This window comes from Myotis nattereri, assembly GCF_964212035.1.
Source record: "Myotis nattereri genome assembly, chromosome: X".
NCBI lineage: Eukaryota > Metazoa > Chordata > Mammalia > Chiroptera > Vespertilionidae > Myotis > Myotis nattereri.
This window is the reverse complement of record NC_138078.1, coordinates 26,132,552-26,158,341: the sequence shown is the minus strand read 5'-3', so window position 1 is coordinate 26,158,341 and position 25,790 is coordinate 26,132,552. Positions and strand designations below refer to the sequence as shown.

Below are 25,790 nucleotides of genomic sequence, written 5' to 3'. Positions count from 1 at the left end.
GGGAGCTTCTGAGAACCATGTTTTTTCTATGTACTCACAGCCGTCAGGTTTTGATATCTGCCCAAATATGGGTGAAGTGAGTGAGGCATTGGGTATACAACTTAAGATGGCACCCCAAATCCCCCTCAGAAATCAAGATCAATTATCTTTTAAGGTAACATTTCAACATAATCAGGAAAACAGTGCCATAGTAAAGCCTGAGGACAAAGGATAGGTCAGTGCCCTACTATGGATCCTGTCTTTACTTAAAACCCATGTGTTGTTCACCATCCATTTTCTTTTTACAAATAATATTTGCCCTTTTTAGATACTGTTGTGTTTCTTGGAAAGAGCTTGATTCTTTGGGATCCTTTTTAAGATTTGATTTAAATAACCAGAGCAGTTCCCTGTGATAGTACATGGCTAAATACTGTTAGACCATGTGGTATGGTTAATTAACTGTTCCTCACTACTGAAGCAAGACCCTTCCATGTAAATTATTCAATGCCTGTGCAGCTAGAGATCTTCTAGTCTGGCTGACAGTAAAGGTCACTATTGCAGGCCCTGTGTGAGTATCAGTTATCAAGAATCCTTTCCAGTGGTTTCTTTCCTGGCTTCTAATATTCACACACGAGCTGATCAGTAATCCCCTGAATCATTCTTGTGGGGTGCAAGATTCTAGAGTTCCGTCTCTTTCTCTCATTTTGCTCTCTGGTTGTCTGCCTTGAGATCTCTACCCACCTTGTTCTCTGTGGTGTCTTAGCTCCATCTCCTTTACATAGCGTGACCTCTCTGAGCTGTGGCCTAGAAACAGAAGGAATGTGGAGCCATCATAGGAGTCACCTCATTTATTTCCTATCTGTGAGGCATCTGTCCCTGCTTCCTGATGTCCAGTGTCTTTCATAATTTTATCTTATTTTCTTTCATTATTTTTTCACGTGCTCCAAGGCATAAATCTGATACCTGTTACTCTACTTTGGCCAGAAGAGAAAATATGATCAACTTTTTTTGTTTCGTCTCCATCAATTTGTGAGTCTGCCTTTGCAAAGGTCTACCACGGCTTCCGAACTATCATGGGGAGAAAGCCCGCCCGAGGGCCATGAGTGTTCACATCTTCAGGAGATGGACAGCCCTTTGTGAAGTCGGGCTGTCCATCTCCTGGTACCGTCAATTCTTGCTATTCTCCATGATTAGAAATTGTAGATCACACCGACATTATTGAAACAAATGCCTCTTTTAAAATCCATACCAACCTATTTTACTTTTTTCCCTAATTCTCAGGATAACCATCTACTTCAACTTCCAAAAAATAAATAATAAACTCCTTAGCATATAACATTAGGTGTTTTACAATTTCAATGCAGCATGGATTTTTCTTGGTCATAGCCAATGATACACTAATACACAAATTGCAGATTAGATGTAATTCTTCAACCATGGCAGCAACTTGAATCTTGTCCTCAAATACATTTTTTATTCATTTAGTTATTCAGCACACATTGGTTCAGTTCTCCTTTTGTATGAGGCAGTGTGTCCAATATTCAAACTCTTGCAATTAAAGATACAAACACTATATTTTCCCTATAATCAATTTCCCATCAATTTTTGCCATCTGATTATTTTAAAGATTTTCTTCAGACATCACCTTTGAAGTACATTCTTTCTGAGTAAGTGTTAAGTGAAGCAGGCTGAAATTGCAAATCAATGAAATAGCATTAAATATATTAATACAGCTAAGATGACTTAAGATGGTTGGTATAAATTAAAATATGAAGCTAAGGAATAGAAAATCAGTGACCACGATTCAGTGGGAACTCAATCTATTCTAGAAATCGTTGCTTGTAAATTAGTATTATTATTAATATCATTATTAATATTAATATTATTGTTTCCTGCAGTATGAAGCACAGGGAGAATATCTCCGTTTAAGGATACGAACGAAGTGACATTTTCATAGGAAAAATGACAAGTAGCCTGAAGGTAATGCCCAGTATATTCAAAGCCCTTTAAAAGTTCACTATTAATCCCAGCAACAACACAGCGCAGGTAACTAAGTATTACGCAGCCAGCTCTGGGCAGTGAACTTCCACTGGACAGAGAGGCCCTATAACCTCAGAGGCCAACCCCAGAACGCTGCTACCCAGAGGCTGACCCACAAACTGACTCTTTGCTAAACACAAAATAAGGCAGTCTGGGAAACAAATGCGGCTTGCTTTAAAATAAGGACTGTGGTTTACAACACAGAGGAACAGTGTATCGCAGGGATACTCAACACTCTCCTGAATACCTGGCAGGTCTAAGGCGAGCCACACTGAAGAATAGAAGAACCGAAGGACCTTCACTACTGCCATTTTTTTTTTTCTTTTTTCACCTTTTAACTAAGAAACCATTTTTTTTCTTTTTTTTCTTTTTCTTTTCTTCTTTTTTTTTCTTCTTTTTTCCATCACCTGATTTTACCCTTTTAATTACTACCTTCTTATTTTTAACCAGTATTATTACTGCTACCATTTTACCATTTTTTTTTAAAGTGCCATTTTATTTTCTCTTTATTTTATTTTGGGATTAGTGTTCTCCATTCTATTTTCATCGTTATATTATTGGTTGTTTCTAGTTTGCATTCATCTCCAGGGAGCTGTTGCTGGAATTTGTTGGGATTAATGGCTGTTCTATAGGAGTATTCTCCTCATATAAAAAAGTCTCTTCCCCTCTTCCACTTCATTCTCTCTTTTCACTCTTTTTTTTCTTACTTCTTTTCTTTTCTTTTCTCGCTTTTATTTTCCCCCCTTCATTTTCCCAATTTCATTTTTGCACTCCTTTTTTTGGTCCCTACTTTTCTTTTCTTTTTTCTCTTTTATCTTTTTCTCTTCCTTCTTCCTTATCCCGTAATTCTCTTAATTCAGGTGGTCACCTTTATTTGGGGTTATGAATGTCGTGAATATATTTGTGTATAGTGCCTGGTACGTGGTGCCTTGTTGTGTTGTATTTTGTGCCTTTAAATCAACGCAGCAGATCCAAGCAACAGCAACCTCCTGAGCACCACACCCTCTGCTGAGGAACAGCAGCTGTACGTGAAACCTCGCCCCACCAGCCAGAAGAGCCACCACAGCTGTGAACAGCACCCACCAGAGGAGCTGCTGCCAACTGAAGAGCAGCTGCTACCGCAACCGCCCGAAGAGCAACCACAGACCAAGGAGTCACTGCCACCAAGGGAGCAACCACTGAACGACTCAACGTCTAGATATGTCAGTGAGATCAAACATGGGCAGACAAAGAAACCCCCAAAGGAGAGAGAAGGAGGACTCTCCAGAAAAGCAGCTAAGTAATACAGAGGCATGCAACATGACAGAAAAAGAATTCAGAATAAGGGTCCTAGAGTGCATAAACCGGATGGGGGAAAAAATCGACAACTTCTGCAAGAAGCTAGAAGAAACAGATGAAAAAATCAACAACTTAAGTAAGACCCAAGAAGAAATGAAGAGTGATATAGCTGCAATGAAAAACTCCATTGAAAGTATCAACAGTAGACTAGGAGAAGCGGAGGACCGAATTAGTGAATTAGAAGACAAGGAAGCAAAACACACCCAAAATGTACTGCAATTGGAGAAAAAAATTAAAAGACAGGAGAAGAGTCTAAGCGAGCTTTGGGACAACATGAAACGAAACAACATACGAATAATAGGGGTACCAGAACAACAGAAGGATGAACAAGGATTAGAAAACCTATTAGAAGAAATAATATCAGAAAACTTCCCTGAGGTGGGGAAGAAAAAAGTCACACAAGCCCAGAGAGTCCCAAACAAGGTGAACCCGAAAAGACCCACACCAAGACACATCATAATTACCATGGCAAACGTTCAGGACAAAGAGAGAATCTTACAGGCTGCAAGAGAGAGACGGAAAGTTACATACATGGGATCTCCCATTAGATTGTCAAATGATTTCTCAACAGAAACACATCAGGCCAGAAAAGAATGGACAGAAATGTACAAAGTGATGCAAAGCAAAGGACTGAATCCAAGAATACTCTATCCAGCAAGGCTATCATTCAAACTTGAAGGGGAAATAAGAAGCTTCACAGACAAAAAAAAGGCTAAGGGAGTTTATCACCACCAAGCCAGAAATGCAAGGAATGCTAAAGGGACTGGTATAAAAATAAGAAATAAAAAGCTCAGAAAGAAAACAGCCACACAAAAACAGAAATGGCTACAAACAAGTACCTTTCAATAATAACTTTAAACGTAAACGGACTAAATGCTCCAAACAAAAGACATCGAGTGGCTGAATGGATAAAAAAACATGACCCATACATCTGCTGTCTACAAGAAACCCACCTCATTAGAAGGGACTCACACAGACTGAAAGTGAAAGGATGGAAAAATATCTTTCAGGCAAATGGAAAGGAAAAGAAAGCTGGGGTAGCAATACTTATATCGGACAAAATAGACTTCAAAGTGAAGGCCATAACAAGAGATAAGGAAGGCCACTTCATAATACTAAAGGGATCAATACAACAAGAAGATATAACTCTGGTAAACATATATGCACCCAATGCAGGAGCACCCAAATTCATAAAAAAAAACTCCTGGAAGATATCAAAGGAGAGATCGACAACAATACAATCATAGTAGGGGACTTTAATACACCACTGACAACACTGGATAAGCCCTCTAGACAAACAATCAGCAAAGATACAGCAATCCTAAATGACTCACTAGATCAGATGGACTTAATAGACATCTTCAGAACACTTCACCCCAAAGACAGGGAATATACATTCTACTCAAATGCTCATAAGCCATATTCAAAAATAGACCATATATTGGGTCACAAGCAAAGTATCCCCAAATTCAAGAAGATTGAAATTATAAAAAGCATCTTCGCAGACCACGATGGCATAATATTAGAAATAAACTACAATAAAAACAACCCAAAATACTCAAACACCTGGAAGCTGAATAGCATGCTATTAAATATTGATTGGGTTACCAATGAAATCAAAGAAGAAATTCAAAACATCCTGGAAACTAATGACAATGAAAACACAACAATCCAAAACCTATGGGACACAATGAAAGCAGTCCTGAGAGGGAAGTTTATAGCTCTACAGGCCTATCTCAAAAAACAAGAAAAAATGGTAGTAAATCAGCTAACTCTACAACTCAAAGTATTAGAAAGCGAGCAACAAGAAAACCCCAGAGTGAGCAGAAGGAAGGAGATAATAAAGATTAGAGCAGAAATAAATGACATAGAGACCAAAAAAACAATACAGAAAATCAATGAAACCAAGAGCTGGTTCTTTGAAAGGATAAACAAGATTGACAAACCTCTAGCCAGACTCACCAAGAAGCAAAGAGAGAGGACCCAAATAAACAAAATCAGAAATGAAAGAGGCGAAATAACAACAGACCCCACAGAAATACAAATGATTGTTAAAAAATACTATGGACAGCTCTACTCCAACAAAGTAGACAACCTGGAGGAAATGGACAAATTCCTAGAAAAATACAACATTCCAAAACTCAATCAGGAAGAATCTAAAAATCTCAACAGGCCAATAACTATGGAAGAAATTGAAGCAGTCATCAAAAAGCTTCCAGCAAACAAAAGCCCAGGACCAGACGGCTTCACAGGGGAGTTTTACCAAACATTCAAGGAAGAACTAAAACTTATCCTCCTCAGACTACTACAAAAAATTCAAGAGGAAGGAACACTTCCAAGCTCATTCTATGAAGCCAGCATCACCCTAATACCAAAACCAGGTAAAGACAACACAATGAAGGAGAATTACAGGCCAATATCCCTCATGAACATAGATGCCAAAATCCTCAACAAAATCTTAGCAAATCGGATCCAGCAGTACATCAGAAAGATCATACACCATGACCAAGTAGGATTTATCCCAGGGATGCAAGGATGGTACAATATCCGCAAATCAATAAACGTGATACATCACATAAACAAATTGAAAGAAAAAAAACCCACATGGTCATATCAATTGATGCAGAAAAAGCATTTGACAAAATTCAACACCCATTTTTGATAAAAACTCTCACCAAGGTGGGAGTAGATGGATCATACCTCAACATAATAAAAGCCGTATATGACAGGCCCACAGCCAACATCATACTCAATGGACAAAAACTAACACCATTTCCCCTAAGAACAGGAACAACACAGGGATGCCCCCTCTCACCACTCCTGTTCAACATAGTACTGGAAGTGTTAACCATTGCAATTCGGCAAGAAGAAGAAATAAAAGGCATCCAAATTGGAAAAGAGGAAGTAAAACTGTCCTTATTTGCAGACGACATGATATTATACATACAAAACCCTAGAGACTCCATCCAAAAGCTACTAGACTTAATACATGAATTTGGCAATGTAGCAGGATACAAAATTAACCCCAAGAAATCTGAGGCATTTCTATACACCAATAGTGAACTTTCAGAAAGAGAGATTATAAAAACAATCCCGTTTACCATCGCACCAAAAAAATTAAGCTACCTAGGAATAAACTTAACTAAAGAGGTAAAAGACCTCTACTCAGAAAAATACAGGACGTTGAAAAAAGATATAGAGGAAGACATAAACAGATGGAAGAACATACCGTGTTCATGGATTGGTAGAATCAACATCATTAAAATGTCCATACTACCCAAAGCAATCTATAAATTCAACGCACTTCCCCTTAAAATACCAACGGCATACTTCAGAGATCTAGAACGAACTCTCCAAAAATTCATCTGGAATAAAAAAAGACCCCGAATAGCTGCAGCAATCCTGAAAAAGACCAAAGTAGGTGGGATCTCAATACCAGATATCAAGTTGTATTACAAAGCCACTGTTCTCAAAACTGCCTGGTACTGGCACAAGAATAGGCATATAGATCAATGGAATAGAATAGAGAGCCCCGAAATCGGCCCGAACCAATATGCTCAATTAATATTTGACAAAGGAGGCAAGAACATACAATGGAGCCAAGATAGTCTCTTCAATAAATGGTGTTGGGAAAATTGGACAGATATATGCAAGAAAATGAAACTAGTCCACCAACTTACACCATTCACAAAAATAAACTCAAAATGGATGAAGGACTTAAATGTACGACAGGAAACCATAAAAATTCTAGAAGAATCCAAAGGCAACAAAATCTCAGACCTATGCCGAAGCAATTTCTTCACTGATACAGCTCCTAGAGCACTTGAAACTAAAGAGAAAATGAACAAATGGGACTACATCAAAATAAAAAGCTTCTGCACAGCAAAAGAAACCATCAACAAAACAACGTGAAAACCCACTGTGTGGGAAAACATATTTGCCAATGTCATATCTGATAAGGGCTTAATCTCCAAAATTTATAGGGAACTCATCCAACTCAACAAAAGGAAGATAAACAATCCAATCAAAAAATGGGCAAAGGACCTAAATAGACACCTTTCAAAAGAGGACATTCAGAAAGCCAAGAGACATATGAAAACATGCTCAAAGTCACTAATCATCCGAGAGATGCAAATCAAAACAACAATGAGGTACCATCTCACACCTGTCAGACTGGCTATCATCAACAAATCAACAAACGACAAGTGCTGGAGAGGATGTGGAGAAAAAGGAACACTTGTGCACTGCTGGTGGGAATGCAGACTGGTGCAGCCACTATGGAAGACTGTATGGAGTTTCCTTAAAAAACTGAAAATGGAACTCCCATTTGACCCTGTGATCCCACTCCTAGGAATATATCCCAAGAAACCAGAAACACCAACCAGAAAGGATATATGCACCCCTATGTTCATAGCAGCACAATTCACCATAGCTAAGATCTGGAAACAGCCTAAGTGCCCATCAGTAGATGAATGGATTAGAAAACTGTGGTACATCTACACGATGGAATACTATGCTGCTGTAAAAAGGAAGGAACTCTTACCATTTGCAACGTCATGGATGGAACTGGAGAGCATTATGCTAAGTGAAATAAGCCAGTCAATGAAGGAAAAATACCACATGATCTCACTCATTCATGGATAATAGAGACCATTATAAACTTTTGAACAATAATAGATACAGAGGCATAGCTGCCTCAAACAGATTGTCAAACTGCAGCGGGGAGGCCGGGGAGGGTTGGGGGGCAGGAGGTAGGGGGGTAAGAGATCAACTAATGGACTTGTATGCATGCATATAAGCATAACCAGTGGACATAAGACATTGGGGGATAGGGGAGGCTAGGGGACTGTCTAGGGCGGGGGGATAAAATGGACACATATGTAATACCCTTTGTAATACTTTAAGCAATAAATTAAAAAAAAAGTTCACTATTGTCCCTATTTGTCATATGACATATACTTTTTCCAAAGAGGAGTGATAGATGTGCAACAGAAATTACATTTACCTCTTATTGAAATTATCAAGTGAATCCTAGCTGTTTTGGACCATTTGGTAGAAGTGATGGCGAACCTATGACACGCATGTCAGAGGTGACACGAGAACTCATTTTTTTGGTTGATTTTTTTGTTGTTGTTAAATGGCAGTTAATTATATAAAATAAATATCAAAAATATAAATCTTTGTTTTAATATGGTTGCAAATGTAAAAAAAAATTCTATATGTGACATGTCACCAGAGTTAAGTTAGGTTTTTTTCAAAAGGCTGACACGCCAAGCTCAGAAGATTCGCCAAGAGCCTCACCCTGGGGACTGAAGTGTCCCAGGTAACATTTTGTTGAAGGTCACCTGCCCAGGTGGTGGGGGCAAGAAGGCTCAATCCCCGGTAGGGGCCTACAAGAAGCAACTGATCAATGATTCTCTCTCATCACTAATGTTTCTATCCCTCTTTCCCTCTCCCTATCTCTCTAAAAACTTGTGCACTTGGGGGTGAGGGTGAGGGGTGGGGCTAGACCCCTCAACCTGACCTGCACCCTCTGTCATGTTCGGGGACCCCGGCCACTCCTGGCCTAGGCACAGGCCTACAGGCTTGGGCGGCCTGGCTCCCGAGGCCCCATTTTGTCAAGAGAACAAAGTCAGTGTATGTTACAGCCCTCACAGAACCTAGTACACTGCATCTGTGCATACAACTGCCTCGTTCATGTGTCTGCTTCGCCCTACTGGATTACTAACATCTTGAGGACATAGCTCTGTCTTATCCTGCTTCATCTTCAGTGCCTGGCCTGCTGCTATGGACCTGAGAGGGTTTGTTGAGTGCGTGAATAATGAATGAGTGAATGAGTGAATGAATGAGCAAGTAAGTGAATGAACAAGCAGCTAAGGGGCGGGAACTTCTGCCGCATTGCCATGGCAACGCGGCAGAAGTTCCAGCCTCACACACGGCTCCCTGAAGCCCACCCTGGAAAGTTCCCCCCTGTTCCCAGTGGCCTGGGACCCCTCTCCTGGCTGCATACTGAATTACTAACATCTTGAGGACATAGCTCTGTCTTATACTACTTCAACTTCTGTGCCTGGCCCGGTGCCATGGCCCTGAGAGGGTTTGGTGAGTGAGTGAATGAGTGAGTGAATGGGTGAATGAATGAGCAAGTAAGTGAATGAGAAAGCAGCTACCTGTTGGGATAGTTGCACTCTGCTTTGGGCTGCCTGACGCAAACCCCGGGAAGTTCCCGCCCTGCTCCCAGCGGCCCCACTCCCCTCTGCCAGCTGCATAGTTTGCGCAGGGCAAAGGCAGCCCAGGTGTGCGTTTTGGCAGATACATGCATTAGCACCTGGCAGCCTCCGATCCCCATGGGAGGGCCGTTTGTGGGCGTGGCCATTGGCAGAGCAGTGCATGAGCAACTGTCAGCCAGGGATCCCTGCGGGAGGGCCGTTTGTGGGCGTGGCTGCTGGCTGATCTCTGTGGTCCCGCTGCCAGCCCTGGGTCTGTTCTCATAAGGGCCACCTGCTGCCCCGGTCGCAAATAGCAGGCCTGGATGGCAGCAAGGCAGGCAGGATGGCGCTGCCCCGCCCTGCCTGCCATATGCAAATTAGCCACCATCTTGGTTGGCAGTTAATTTGCATATCTCCTTGATTAGCCATGTCGGAGGTACGGTTAATTACCATGTTTGTCTACTATTAGATAGGAGATATATATACATATATATAAAATTAGCCAATGAAACATAATGAATGAGCCTCAGGAGTTCCAAATAATGTTTCTAGAGCTCTCTTCACTCTTAAATACAAGAGGTTACATTACTGTATGAACATCAGCATCTTCCAAGTATTCATCCTACTCTGGCTATGACAGTTAACATTAGTAAATATGGCTATTGAAAAAGAGCCTGCTGTAGTTGTTTACCATCTCCCAAGGCAAACATTTCTGAAGAGTGATTATTGATGTAGAGTACTTACCTTTCTAAATTGTCCCCTTTTTTTGCTTCTTAAATAGACAGCGTGTGAAGATTGTGTCTTACAGGTAGTTGTTACCATGACTTGGATCACTTATAATAAGCACATTTAAGATAATTCTGATACCTTGTAATGTGGCAACATTTTTCAACATCAGAATATTCCACTGACTTCCCCTTTTAGTTTTCATTTTTTTAAAAATCAAAATGACATTGTTTCTGGATCTATTTTTTCATGGATTTATTTTGTTCATTAGATTCCACATATGAGTGAGATCATGTGATACTTACCTTTCCCTGACTGGCTTATTTCATTTAGCATAATATTCTCCAGGTCAATCCATGCTGTTGCAAATACTTCTATCTTGCAAGTGCTTGATCTGTCCTCTAATTGTTTCCTTCTATAGTAGATATTTCATTTTAATTTTATAAATCTATTTTCTTCCCTTAAAATTCTGAGAATAGGAATTTGAATTTTTAGTAAAATTATCTTTTATTTCAATATTTTATCTGAGTTTTCCCCCACAATGACATAGTTTTGTGTGTTTATTGTGATCCTCTATTTTACCCTCCTCATACATCTGGCAAACCTTTTCCATTTATATTTATGAATAAAGGACTTACTTGATTCACCTCGGTAAGTAGCATGGATCTGATCTAGAATTGTGATGTCCATTTCACTACTAGGGTTTTGTTCAAAATGGGAGAGTGGAGTGTGTTAGTTATTCAGTTTCTTTCTCATTTGGGGATACATGGCATAGAGCTTATAGGTAGAATAGGAACACTTTCTGATGCCAAAATAAACACAATATTTCTCACATTAGAACAGTAGTTTGTTTTTTTGCTTGTAGGAAAATGTGTCCTATTGTTTCCCTTCTCTGCAGGTCTGTAATTGTCTTAAATTCATTCACTGTCTTGGAGTGTAGTTAGGGAGATTAAAAGGCTCAGATGCCAAAGATCTTTACTGTCCTATGTAAGGAGGGATGGGGTAGGGTTAGAGCTGAGCAAGTTAAAACAGATCTGCTCTTCACAGAGCAGCTATTTACTCTCACAATTGACCAAGGATCATCTGCAGTGTTGCAATTTCATTTACTCTGTTCTTAGAGTAAGGGGTCTCCATCTTGCTACCCAGATGTTAACAAATGTTAATATCTGCATATTTTAGTAAACCAAAAACTGTAGGTTAAATACAGGAATACTTTCTTTTAATCCATGCCCAATCCCATTCTATTCACCCTTTTACCAGAGGTAAGCACAGCTGTGATTTTAAGGATATATTTTATACATTTAGCATGAACATTCATCCACATTCAAAGGGTCGAAGACCATCCACCTATCTGCACCCTCATATGCATTGTTAATAAGGTGTAGGTTAATTTTCTGTTTTCCCAGGTGCCACGGAATACCTCCTCCTCCACCCAGGTTCACATGAAATAACTTCTCCTCCATGCTGGGACCCACGGAATACCTCCTACTCCATGCAGGATTCTATGGAATCCCTATTCCCACCTCCATAAGGGTCATATAGAATCCCTCCTCCCTCCATCAAGATCCTATGGAATCCCTCCTCCCTCCATCCAGGGTCCTATGGAATCCCTCCTCCCTCAATCCAGGGAACTATGGAATCCCTCCTCCCTCCCTCCCTACATCAGAATCCTATGGAATACCCATCTCTCTTTTCATCCAGGATCCTATGGAAGCCCTCCTCCCTCCATCAGGGTCTCATGGTATCCCTCCTCCCACCATCCAGGATCCTAAGGAATCCGTCCTCCCACCCTGAAACATGGTCCTAGGATATCCCTCCTCTCGGAAACCAGGGTCCTATGGAATCCCTCCTCCCTCTATCCAGGATCCTATGGAATCGCTCCTCTCTTCCTCCAAAAGGATCCTAGGGATCCTTTCTCCCTCCCTCCATCTGGGTCCTTGGAAATCCCTCCTAACTCCTCCATCGAGGGTCCTCTGGAATCCCTCCACCCTCCATCAGGGTCCTATGGAATCCCTCCTTACTCCTCCAGCAGGATCCTAAGGAATTCCTCCTCTCTCCATCCAGGGTCCTATGGAATCCTTCCTCCCTCCATCAGGGACCTGTGGAATCCTTCCTCTCTCCTCCATAAGGATATTATGGAATCCCTCCTCACTCCATCCATCTGGGTCCTATGGAATCCCCCCTCCCTCCATCAGGGTCCCATGGTATTCCTCCTCCCTCCATCCATGGTCCTATGGAATCCCTCCTCCCTCCCTCCTTCAGGGTCCTATGGAATCCCTCCTCCCTCCTCCAACAGGGCCGTATGGAAGCCCATCTTCCTACTCCATCAGGATCCTATGGAATCTCTACACCCTCCTTCCATAAGGATGCTATGGATTCCTTCCTCCCTCCATCAGGATCCTATTGAATCCCTCCTCCCTCCTCCATCAGGGCCCTATGGAATAACTCCTCCCTCCCCCATCAAGATCCTAAGGACTTCCTCCTACTTCCATCAGGGTCCTATGGAATCCCTCCTTCCTCCATCCAGGGTCCTATGGAATTCCTCTTCCTTCCTCAATCACGGTCCTATGGAATCCCTTCTCCCACCTCCATCTGGTTCCAATAGAATCCTCCCTCCTTCCATCAGGGTACTATGGAATTCCTCCTCCCTCGATTAGGGTCCTATGGAATCCCACCTCCCTCCTGTCATCAGGGTCCTATGGAATACCTCCTCCCTTCATCACAGTCCTATGGAATCCCTCCTCCCTCCATCCAGGATCTTATCGAATCCCTCCTCCCTCCTTCCAACTGGATCATACGGAATACTTTCTCCCTTGCTCCATCTGGGTCCTATGGACTCCCTCTCCTTCCTCCATCCAAGGTCCTATGGAATCCCTCCTCCCTCATTCATCAGGATCCTAAGGAATTCCTATTCTCTCTGTCCAGGGTCCTATGGAGTCCCTCCTCCCTCCATCAGGGTCGTATGGATTCCCTCCTCCCCCCATAAGTGTCTTATGCAATCCCTCTTCCCTCCTACATCAGGGCCCTATGGAATCCCTCCTACCTCCTTCCATCAGGATCCTATGGAATCCCTCCTCCTCCCTCCATCAGGATCCTATGGAATTCCTCCTCCTTCCATCAGGGCCCTATGGAATCCCTCCTCCTTCCTCCATCAGGATCCTTTGGAATCCCTCTTCCCTCCTCCATGACGGTCCCATGGAATCCCTCCTCCTTACATCCAGCGTCCTATGGGATCCCACCTCCCTACCTCCTATGGAATATCTCCCTCCCGTCATCGGTGCCCTATGGAATCCCTCCTCCCTCCATCAGGGTCGTACGGAATCCCTCCTCCCAACTCCATCCAGGCTTCCTATGAAATTCCTCCTCCCTCCTCCATCCTGGGTTCTCTGGAATTCCACCCACTCCATCAGGGTCCTATGGAATTCCTCCTTCCTCCTCCAGCAGGATCCTAAGGAATTCCTCCTCTCTCCATCCAAGGTCCTATGGAATCCCTCCTCCCTCCATCAGGGACCTATGGAATCCCTCATCTCTCCTCCAACAGGATCTTATGGAATCCCTCCTCACTCCATCCATTGGGTCCTATAGAACCCCTCCTCCTTCACTCCAGGGTCCTATGGAATTCCTCCTCTCTCCATCTAGGGTCATATGGAATTCCTCCTCTCTCCATCTAGGGTCCTATGGAATTCCTCCTCCTTCCATCCAGGGTCCTGTGGTATCCCTCCTCCCTCCATCAGGGTCCCATGATATTCCTCGTTCCTCCATCCATGGTCCCATGGAATCGCTCCTTCCTCATCTATCAAGAGTCCTATGGAATCCTTCCTCACTCCGTCCAGGATCCTAACAAATCCCTCCTCCCTCCCTCCAACTGTGTCCTATGGAATCCTTTTTCTGTCTCTCCATCTGGGTCCTTTGGACTCCATCCTACCTCCTCCATCCAGGATCCTATGAAATCCCTCCTCCCTGCATCAGGGTCCTATGGAATCCCTCCTCCCTCCATCAGGGTCCTATGGAATCACTCCTCCCTCCTCCATCAGGATCCTATGGAATCCCTCCTCCATCCATCAGGGTCCTGTGGAATCGCTCCTCCTTCCCTCCATCAGGGTCCTATGGAGTCCCTCCTCCCTCCATCCAGGGTCCTATGGAATCCCTCCTCCATCCATCAGGTTTCTATGGAATTCCTCCTTCCTCCTTCATCACGGTCCTATGGAATCCCTTCTTCCACCTCCATCAGGGTCCTATGGAATCCCCCCTCCCCCCTCCATCAGGGTCCTATGGAACCCCTCCTTCATTCAATAGGGTCCTATGGAATCCCTCCTCTCTCCTCCCTCAGGGTCCTATGGAATCCCTCCTCCCTCCATCAGGGTCCTATGGAATCCCTCCTCCCTCCATAAGGGTCCCTTAGAATCACTCCTCCCTCCTCCATCCAGGGTCCCGAGCTGCACCTAATTGAGTCCTTGATGGAGACTCCTGGATACATGTTTTAAAACTGACACGTGAGGGATTTGCTCACAGGAATCAGAGAAAGACCTTTATTTATTTAAGAACCAATGACTTTATTTGAAGAGACAGCGGACCTTGAACATGGAACTGAGGTGCCCGTTTTGCACGGGCAATGTGGCCATGGGCATCCGGGCACGGGGCAGGGAGGCCCCCTCGGCTCTCGGGAAGGCAGTCCCGGTCAGTGCTCCTCTCCGTCGCCCAGGGTGAGCTTGTGGAGCAGGTCCTCCTCCAGGCCGGACTCGGGGGCCTGCATCTGGCGCAGCTGGCTGATGTGGCCGCCCAGCTCCTGGAGGAAGGCCGCCTGTGGGTGCAGGCAGTGGCTCTCCAGGAACTCGCACAGGTGGGCGTCCTCCCGGTGGGTGGCCCGGCGGTGCAGGTGCCGCAGGCCCTGGTCCACTCTCTTCGCCAGGAGCAGGGCCTGCTCCAGGGCCATCAGGCTGCTGTCCCACTGGTGCTGCTGCGGCCGGGGGACGTCCTCCAGCAGGACCCGGCCCCCGCGCTGGCTCTGCAGCCACACCAGCCGCTCCGCCTGCTCCCTCTTCTTGAGGGCCCGCTTCCGGAAGTACTGGGAGCCCTGCTGCCAGGCCCGGTCGGGCCTCTGGAAGTAGCCGGCGATGGAGGTGTACACGGAGGCCGCGTAGAGCTCCAGGCCGATCTGCTGGTTGATGGCGGCCTCGCAGTCTGGATGGTAGCGCTGGCGCTCAGAGGAGGGCGGAGGAGTGGCCATGTCTGCAGGCGCAGGAGCGGGTTGGAGGTTGAGGCTGAGTGGATGAGGCCGGCGGGTCACAGGTGTAGGCGGCTGGGGTCTCCCTAGGTCCTGGGTGAGGGCAGGGCACCAGAGTCAGGCGTCTGCAGCGACAAGACACGTGGAAGGCTGCGGGCCGCTGGTGGTGGCGGTTGGCTCTGAGGGGACCCGAAGCAGTGACCGTTACTCAGGGGTCTGGGGAGGGGCGGGGGGCCCCTCACAGGGGGGCCTGAGGGGGCCCCGAGGAGGCGGGCAGCGCTGACCTTCTCCAGATTCCATGCCCGTCTCATGCTGGGCCCTGGCCTTCATGGCATTTTAAAGTGTGACCCATGAGGAGAAGTGCAACCGCTGCCAGGACATCAACTGAACTTGATTTCTCGGAGCAACTTGTGTGAATGTGGTCCCGATGTGGTTGTGTCCTTAACCGCCGCCCAGCCCTTTTGGGGAATCCTTATTGCCTCAGCATGAATCCCAAAGCTTCATCAGAATGATGTCAGCGTCTGCACCCACAGTACCCACAGCCTGTCCCCGGTCCTCGGCCTTGTGACACAAGCGACCTGCACTTCCTCCTGTTCACCATCAAGGCCCCCCTCTCTGCGGGCAGAGCCCGGCCTCCACAGCCTCACCGACTCTCCGCCTCCCATCTTCCCTCCTGTGAACTGGCCTTCCCGCCCTTTACTCTGTCTCCTCTCCATCTCTCAGCACAGCCCTGAAACACATTCTGCCCGCCCTGTCTGCCCCCAAGGGGGACAGTTCCCATGGTCTCAACGCAGACATCCTAAAGATTCCATCAAAATGCTATTAGAACTGGTAAATGAATTTAGTAAAGTTACAGGATAAAAACTTAGTGTTCAGAAATCCATAGCATGGTTATGTACCAATAGTGAAACATCAGAAAAGAAATTAAGAAAACATCCCATTTACAATTGCATCAAAAATACCTACCAGTAAATTTAACCAAAGAGGTAAAAACGTCTGAACTCTGAAAATAATAAGACAGTGAAGAACGCAATTGAAGAGGAAGCAAATAAATAAAAGCATATACTGTTTCTTATGGATAGGAACAATTAATGTAAAAAATGTCCATAGTACCAAAAGGATTATATAGATTCAACACAATCAATATCAAAATACCAGTGCCATTTACCATAGAACTGGAACAAATAATCCAAAAATTTTGACCCCAAATAGCCACAGCAATCTTGAGAAAGAAGAACAAAGTTGGAGGTATCATGCTACCATTGATAGAACTATTCTACAAGCCCCTAGTAATCAAAACAAAATGGTAATGGCAAAAGATGTCTAGCTCAATGAAACGGAATAACCCAGAAACAAACTCACACCTATACGGGCCATTAATCTATGGCAAAGGGGGGAAGAACATACAATGGAATAAGCACAGTCTAGTCCAGTGATGGCGAACCTTTTGAGCTCGGCATGTCAGCATTTTGAAAAACCCTAACTTAACTCTGGTGCCCTGTCACACATAGAAATTTTTTGATATTTGCAACTATGGTAAAACAAAGATTTATATTTTTGATATTTATTTTATATATTTAAATGCCATTTAACAAAGAAAAATCAACTAAAAAATGAGTTCACGTGTCATAGGTTCACCATCACTCTAGTCAATAAATGGTGCTGGGAAAACTGGACAAATACATGCAAAAATGATACTAGACCATTTTCTTACACTATATATCAGAATAAACTCAAAACTGATTAAAGAGTTAACTATAAGATGCAAACCCAGAAAACTCCTAGAAGAAAGATGGTCAGTAAACTTTTTGACATTGTTCTTAAATATATATATATATATATATATATATATATATATATATATATATATATATATATATACTAGAGGCCCGGTGCACGAAATTCGTGGACTGGGGGATGGGGTTCCCTCAGCCAAGCCTGCCCCTCAGTCCAGGAGCCCTCAGTAGATGTCCTACTAATGGCCACAGTCTGGCAGCAGAGGCTCGGTGCAGGCGTCCCGTTTGTGTGTGTGTGTGTGTGTGTGTGTGTGTGTGTGTGTGTGTGTCTGCTGGGGGCCTGCCCCCAGCCACACCTGGGAGGTGCCCCTCTCTGTTGATCTCTCAGGCTCCTGGCCTCCACTGCATGTTGTACTCTCCCTTGAGCTGTGGCCAGGGTGAGGCGCCCTTTCCTGCTGTGGGATTGCCAGAGCAACCTAGGGACAGGCGCACACAGGGCATGGCTGCAGGCCGCCCTTTCCTGCTCTGGGATCACCACAGTGATCCCAAGCGCAGGCACACAGGGAGGCTGGCTGCAGGCCCCCCTTTCCTGCTCCTTGATCGCCGCTGCAATCCCAAGGGCAGGCGCACAGGGGGGCTGGCTAGAGGCCGCTCTTTCCTCCTCAGGAATCGCAGTGGTGACCCAGGTGCTGGCGCACACATGGCTGGCTGCAGGCCACCTGTTGTAACGTACCCCGCGAATCACAGAAGGACGCCTCAAGAAGTCGAATTAAAGAGTCACATTGATTGCAACCCGGGACTATGAGGGGCCATTCCCAAATCTCATAGCCCTAAGATGGTGGCAAAACCAGACTTATATAGGCAAAATCACAAAGGTATTGATTACATCCCAGGGTTTGGAATGTGGCACCTGGCTCCCAAAAAAGCAGATTACAGAAGCAGAATTAAGCATGTTAATTACAGTTTCGGGTCTCGGGGTCACTGAATTGACAGGTATACATTATCTAGAGCCCTTGGGTCTCCCGACCACTGAGTTGTCAGGACAGTTTAGAGTAATTGTGCTTTCCTGGTCTCGGGACCACTGAGTCAGCTGGAACGCACCACCTGTGGCCACTAAAACAATTTAGGGTAATTGTGCTGTCCTGTTTCCCAGCTACAGAAGAATGTGCTCTCTAAGACCAGTATGATAACAATCAATGGAATAGTCATTCAATCGATAAGGCATTCAATCGAATGGGATGACTTATACAATTTAGAAAATCAAAGTAACAGTAACCTGTCCATTGTTAAACAAAGCAAATAGGTACCATACTTCACACCCTTTCCTGCTCCATGATCTCTGGGGCAATCCCATGGGCAGGGGCACAGGGGGGCTGGCTAGAGGCCCCCCTTTCCTGCTCCATGATCGCAGCTGCAGGCGCACACGGAGGTTGGCTGCAGGCCCCCCTTTCCTCCTGTGGGATCGCAGTGGCGACCCAGGGGCAGGGGCACACGTGGGCTGGCTGCAGGCCCCCCTTTCCTGCTCCGTGATCGCAGCTGCGATTCCACAGGCAGGCGCACAGGGGGGCTGCCTAGAGACAGCCCTTTCCTGCTTCATGATCCCTGCAGCGACCCAGGGGCAGGTGCACAGGGGGGCTGGCTAGAGGCCGCTCTTTCCTGCTCAGGGATCTCAGTGGTGACCCAGGTGCAGGCGCACACAGGGCTGGCTGCAGGCCGCCCTTTCCTGCTCTGTGATCACCATGGCGACCCAGGGGCAGGCGCACATGGGGGCTGGCTAGAGACCACTCTTCCCTGCTCCCTGATCGCTGCAGTGACCCAGGGGCAGGCGCACAGGGGGACTAGCTGCAGGCCCCCCTTTCCTGCTATGGGATCTCCGGTTCCCCATCCCTGGCAGGGGCGACCAGGGAAGAGGCAGGCACCGGCCTCTTCGGTGCCCCGCTCTGGCTTCTCTGATCACCGGCAGGGGGGCGGGCACAGATGGCCGGTTCTCCCATTCAGGGCCAGGGGCCGTGCCTCCCGGCTCTTGCCTGCTGCCTGTATTTCCAATCACCGTCCTTTCCCTATGGCCTCCCATCATTGCGCCTCTGTATGCAAATTAACCGCCATCTTTGTTGGCAGTTAACCGCCATCTTTGTTGGCAGTTAATTTGCATATCACCCTGTTTAGCCAATGGGAAGGGTAGCGGATGTATGCTAATTACCATGTTTCTCTTTTATTAGATAGGACTAGAGTCCTGGTGCATGAATTCATGCATGGGTGGGGTCCAGAAGCCTGCCCCGATCAGTCTAATTGGGGCTGGGCCAGCCCAGGGGAGGGAACGTGAGAGGTTGATTGGTCAGCACCACCCCTGATCAGGCCGGTTGGCCAGCCACACTGCATGTCATAGTGACTGGTCATGTTGGTCACTTGGTTTTTTTATCCTATCTAATAATAGACAAACATGGTAATTAACCGTACCTCCAACACACTTCCCATTGGCTAATCAGGGTGATATGCAAATTAACTGCCAACCAAGATGGCGGCCGGGAGCCAGGCAGCTGAAGCGAACAGGAGGCTTACTTGCTTCAGTGATGGAGGAAGCCAAGGTTCCCCGCCTGCCACTGCTGGCCTCTGAGCTGCACTCTAAGAAGCAATGCTGCAATTATAGAAGCTAAATAAACACCATGCTTTCAACCAGCCGGCCAAGCTGGATTTGCAACAGTGTTCCAATTATAGAAGCCAAACTAACCAGATACCTGAGTTCAGCAGCCGAGGTCTCAGAGCTGGAGCCGAGCCTCAGAGCTAAAGCTGGCTCTCAGCTGCAGTGACAGCCATAGAAGGTAAATAAATCCCAGAATAAAAAAAAAAAAAAAAGAAAGAAAAAAAGGAGAGGTTGGGAGCTTTAGTCACCAGACAGCCTGAAAACGGCCCTCAGCCACTCACCCAGACTGGCCAGGCACCCCAGGGGGGACACCCACCCTGTAGGTGGTGTGACTAACTGAAAACAGCCACCATCCCCTCATCCAGGCTGGCCAGGCACCCAAGCAGGACCCCCCCACCCTGATCCGGGACACCCTTCAGGGCAAAAGAAATGGCTCCCACCCATGCACCAGGCCTCTATAGTATATAGTGAAAGGGTAATATGCCTCCCATCAACGGGATTAGTGGAGCCGCCGGGCCTTCCAAACCCAGGATCAGCGGAGCCATAAAGCCTCCCGAACTTGAGAACAGCGGAGCTGTGAGGCCTCCCGAACCTGGGATCAGCGGAGCTGTGAGGCCTCCTAGCACCTGGATCAGCTGAGCAGCGAGACCTCACTGCCCTGGTGACAAGCAGAGCCGCAAGGCCTCCCAGGACTTTGATCAGTGGAGGCACGAGGCCTCCTGGCCCCTGAAGCAGTGTGAGAGGGGGCAACGCCCAAACCCCCAGATCGCCCTGTGGCTCTGTGTGTGACAGGGGGCGGGGCCACAACTCCCTATCCTCTCTGCTCTGTTCATGACAGGGGATGGCGCCCTAACCCCCTGATCGGCCCTGCTCTGTGCCTGATAGCGGGAAGCTCCCCAACCCCCTGATCTGCTCTGTACTGTGTGTGACAGGGGGTGGTGCCCCAACTCCCCTATTGGCCCTGCTCTGTGTGTGAGAGGGGGCAGCGCCCCAACCCCCTTATCGGCCCTGCTCTGTGCATGAGAGGGGGTGAATCCGCAACCTCCCCATTGACCCTGCCTTGATTGTGACAGGGGGTGGCACCTCCACCACCCAATCGGCCCTACCCTGATCGTGACTGAGGGTGGCGCCCCAACTCCCCAATCAGCCCTACTCTGAGCCTGACCAGGGGCTGCACCTAGGGATTGGGCCTGCCCTCTGCCAACCGGGAGCGGGCCTAAGCCAGCAGGTCATTATCTCCGAAGGGGTCCCAGACTGTGAGAGGTCACAAGTGGAGCTGAGGGACACGCCCCCCCGCCAGTGCACAAATTTTTGTGCACCAAGCCTCTAGTCTATACTAATAAAAGAGAAACATGGAAATTGGCATCACTCTGCTATGCCCACCAGCCAATCAGGATGAGTATGCAAATTAACCCAACAAAGATGGCGGTTAATTTGCATAAGCCAGTGGGAGAAAGATCAATATCATATGATCTCAGTCATATGTGAAAAATAACTAAGAACATAAAGTGATGAAAAAATAGACCTAGAGTCAAAGAGACATGGAACACACTAGGGAAAGAAGGAGAGGGTGGAGGGAGGAAGAATTCAACCACTGAACTCATGTGCGTATATGCATAACCCATGGACACAGACAATGGGATGGTGAAGGATTTGGGGGTAAGGTGCTGGGAGAGGTCACTAGGGTAAAAAAAGGGACATGTATAATACTTTCAGCAATAAAAAGAAAAGTAAAAAGCCAGCTCTAACCGGTTTGGCTCAGTGGACTGAGCATTGGCCTGTAGATTGAAGGGTCCCATGTTTGATTCTGGTCAAGGGCACATGCCCAGGTTATGGGCTCAATCCCTAGTAGGGGGTGTGCAGGAGGCACATGATCAATAATTCTCATCATTGAAGTTTTCATCTCACTCCATCTCCTTTCCTCTCTGAAATGAATAAAAATATTTTTTTTTTTAAAAAGTCAAAGCTGTCTTTGGAAATTCAGGTCCCTGTGACCCCAGAACTGATCTTTCACAACATTGCCTTAGTGCACAATACCCGCAGGGCACTTGGAGTCTGCCTTTCTTCCCATGAGGACAAATGAAAACTCAGTTCTCATACTGAGACTAAGGATGTGAGATGGGGAGTGAGTGTGGAGGTTAAATGGAGGCCAGCTTGCAGTGTGGGGTGGCTAATGACCAGCTAATGATGCAATGACCGGCTAATAGTTTGAATTTAGAGTGGGTTTCATTGGTCTCTACACCTACCCTCCCCCAAATACACACACTCACAACCTAAACCTGATTGGACTGTCTCATGAGGAATTGGTCAAGAGGCTCAAGTGTTTGTGAGAAACTGGTTGATTTCTAAGAAATTCTTACTGCAAGTAGCTGCAGGGTGGGGTGAACAAGAAGAAAAGAGAAGAAAGGGGCTTAAAAAAGGAAACGGTAAGAGGGGGGAGACTATAAAAGAAGAGCCCAGCTGCACAGAGATCTCAGCTACTCCACGGGCCACCTCTTCAGTGTCCCCCGCAGCCCAGGATGAAATTGATTCTGCAGGGAAGAGGCTGTTATTGCTAAAAATGAGCTACAACGTGGCCACGGGGGAGAGCTACAAGGCCACTGCCTTCCAGAGACCCTTGCACCTGGGTTAGTGGTCCAGGTGCCATGGAAGCTGAAATGGATTTTGTGGACCCCTGAAATGAACAGAAGAACAGTGCAAAAGGCAGTGAGTATGACAAGCTCATTGTCTGTTGGGAAGCAATAACATTGACCAAGAGCTGATAAACAGAATAGAGAGAGCCAGGGGCCAGAGACTGCACCGCTTCCTGCACAGATGAACCTTCTTCTCAAACAGAGACGTGAACCAAGTCCTCGATGCCTATGAAAACAAGAAGCTGTTTCGCTGGTAAATGGGCAGGGGCCCCTCTTCCGAAGCCATGCATGTAGGCCACCACATCCCGTTCATTTTCACAAAGTGGCTGCGGGACATGTTGAATGTGCTCTTGCTCATCCGGATGGCAGATGAGTAGAAGTACCTGTGGAAGTCCTGACCCTGGACCAGGCCTATGGCTACTCCATGGAAAATGCCAAGGACATCATCACCTGTGGCTTTGACATCAACAAGCCCATCTTCTCTGACCTCGACTACATGGGGGTGAGCACAGACTTCTACAAGAATATGGTGAAGATCAGAAGCACGTGACCTTCAACCAAGTGAAAGGCATTTTTTGGCTTTGCAGACAGTGATTGCAAGGGGAAGATCAGCTTTCCTGCCATCCAGGCTGCTCCCTCCTTCAGTAACTCATTCCCACAGAACTTTGGGAGCAAGATGGACGTCCAAGGCCTCAGCCCCTGTGCCATCAACCAGGATCCTTACTTCAGGATGACAAGAGATGTCACACCCAGGATTTTCTATCCTAAACCACCCTGCTGCACTCGACCTTCTTCCCCTCCCTGCAGGGGACTCTGACCCAAAGGAGTGCCAGTGACCCCAACTGGTCCACTTCCTCACAGACACAGCCAAGCAGATCAAGTCCAAGGTCAACAAGTATGTGTTTTATGGACGGAGACACATCATGGAGGAGCACAGGCAGTTTGGGGGAAATGGCCACCTGGACGTGTCCTTCATGTACATGACCTTCTTGCTCGAGGATGAGGACAAGCTGGAGCAGATCAGGAAGGATTACAGCAGTGGAGCCATGCTCACCTGGGAGCTCAAGAAGGAGCTCATGCAGGTCCTGCAGCCCCTCCTGGCAGAGCACCAGTCCAGGTGCAAGTAGGCTATGGAAGAGATATTCAAAGAATTCTTGACACACACCCCCACCCCTGCCCAGAGCTGTCCTATGACTTTCAATAATGCCCATTTTATATCTGCACAGAAGGAACCATAATTTATCCAGAGGCTCTGTCACGTGGCTTCCGGTTCCTGGTGTCTGTAACTCTGTGTGTCTGTCAGTACTGTTTCTCCCTGTGTCATCCTTTCCAAAGACACCCTGTGAGCTGCCTGCTCTGCCCCTAGGAGGACCTCCATTGGACAACATCCCACTCTACATACACCCTTAAAGCCTGATGGTTATACAGCCTTTGGTCTAGGTGTTCATTTCAGGAAGTTTAATGGGCACAGGCCTATTTCAGCCCATCCCCCCAAAATCAAACAGAAATGCTAGCTGTGCTTTTGACTGAGAGATCTCCCAGCTTGAAAGCTGCTTTTCACACTGAGTATTAGCCCCAGGTGGCCCCTTTTATTAAGTTGAGTCTGTGGGAGAAACTTTCCAGCTCACTTCCTGAAATCCATACCTCATGTGTTCTCCTGGAACCTCTGCCCTTCCCTGAGCCTCCCCATGCTGCTTCCAGGGACTGGTCCTAAGCAGACACTGTGCCCCCACCCTGTGGCAGCTGAGGGGAATGTGTGTTCTTTGTAGAAACCTTTGTCCTGACACTTGATTGGCTCGGAGGACTGCAAAGAGCAGTGCCTTGCTGGTGTCCTGGGCTGTAGAGAACAAACAGCAGCCCTAGGCACCAAAGAAAACATTCAGTCTTGTGCCCTGTGTAGTCTGGGAAAGCAGAAGAATATCCCAGGAAATCCCTTCATGGAGGTGAAGGGTCGACTCCTTAGCACAATACCCTAAATAAATTAATTTTGGTCCCATGGGTGGTGGGTGTATGGATAGAATATATATGTGACATACAATCCATGTTTCCTGGCCAACCTACCTTTGTGGACATCCCATTGAATTAATTAGCCATTTCAGTGGAAAGAAAGTTAGTCTGTCTTTATCATGTTCAGGCTGCTTTACCTCACATTTAACACCCACATTTTTGGAGTCATGGGAAATCTCTGTATGACAAGTCATCACATGGAGAGATATTACAAGAAACAGGGACTATCATAAATATGATGATATGCCTCAGGGATTTTTGACCCTAAGGATATTAAAAGTCATAGGCAGATTTGAAAAGTGTTCAGAAAGTTCTAACTAAATAGTTAATTTTATAAAAATATTTTACTTTATTCTATTCCATAGATGAGCATGTATTATCTTCTGTTCAGCTAAAGAGTGGAATAATTGATTTAATATATGTATGAATATATTTTCCTTCTAGATCAGGGGGACAGTAAATTTTACTGTAAAAAATCAGATAGGAAATATTTTAGGCTTGCAGGCCATATGATCTCTGTGATAATTCCTAAATTCTCATGTCGTAGTGCAAAGGTAGCCATGGACAATTAAAAAAAAATGCATAAAATTACTTCGGCTACGGGTTACAAGTTGTGCTTAACAAAATAATTGTCGTAATGCATTATAAATTGAGTATTATCGGAGCGATAGTTCTTTCATTATGCACGATTATCTTGGAATTCATCCCAAGTTGTAGCTGGCACAATTTTTAATATACTTTTACTGATTTTCAGAGAGGGAGAGGAAGAGAGAGAAACATCAATGATGACACAGAAACATTAATCGGCTGCTTCCAGCATGTACCCCCCGCCCCAACACACACACTGGGGATCGAGCCAGCAACACGGGCATGTGCCCTGAGCAGGAATCAAACTATGACCTCCTGATACATAGGTCTACACTCAACCACTGAGCCACATAGGCTGGGCAACAAGATCCTTTTTAAGTAATTCATTTATTTATGGTCATTTTTAATGAATAATTGAAATGAAAATATAATACTCCTAACACAACCAAAACCAAGAGGAGTATATATAAATATTTACTTCATAGTTGGTAAAATACATAACACATTGAAGCAGAAGCTAATTCAGAAAGTTTTATTAGAAATAGGTGTTAAAAATTTACAGATATTGTGGAATCAAATTGTCCATACACAGTGAGGCACTCATGGTGAATTCTGACTTATGTTAAAATGAGAGAGACACACTAGCCAAGTGAGCAGTAAATAGAAAATTGT

At 46.0% G+C, this 25,790-nt stretch overlaps 1 protein-coding gene and 1 pseudogene across 2 annotated transcripts; one reads left to right on the top strand and one right to left on the bottom strand.

The window, feature by feature from the left end:
* Window positions 1-14,967: 14,967 nt before the first annotated feature.
* On the bottom strand, window positions 14,968-15,516 carry LOC308511558 (ferritin heavy chain-like; the record flags this gene model as incomplete). Its single annotated transcript, XM_081081574.1, has 1 exon — window positions 14,968-15,516. One exon carries the CDS (start codon window positions 15,514-15,516, stop codon window positions 14,968-14,970), a length of 549 nt encoding a protein of 182 aa, XP_080937700.1.
* A 5,997-nt stretch (window positions 15,517-21,513) lies between these two features.
* Window positions 21,514-23,650, top strand: LOC308511557 (tryptophan--tRNA ligase, cytoplasmic-like; annotated as a pseudogene). Its single transcript has 2 exons — window positions 21,514-21,549; window positions 22,409-23,650. The product of its transcript is annotated as a tryptophan--tRNA ligase, cytoplasmic-like (transcript).
* The last annotated feature ends 2,140 nt before the right edge of the window (window positions 23,651-25,790 follow it).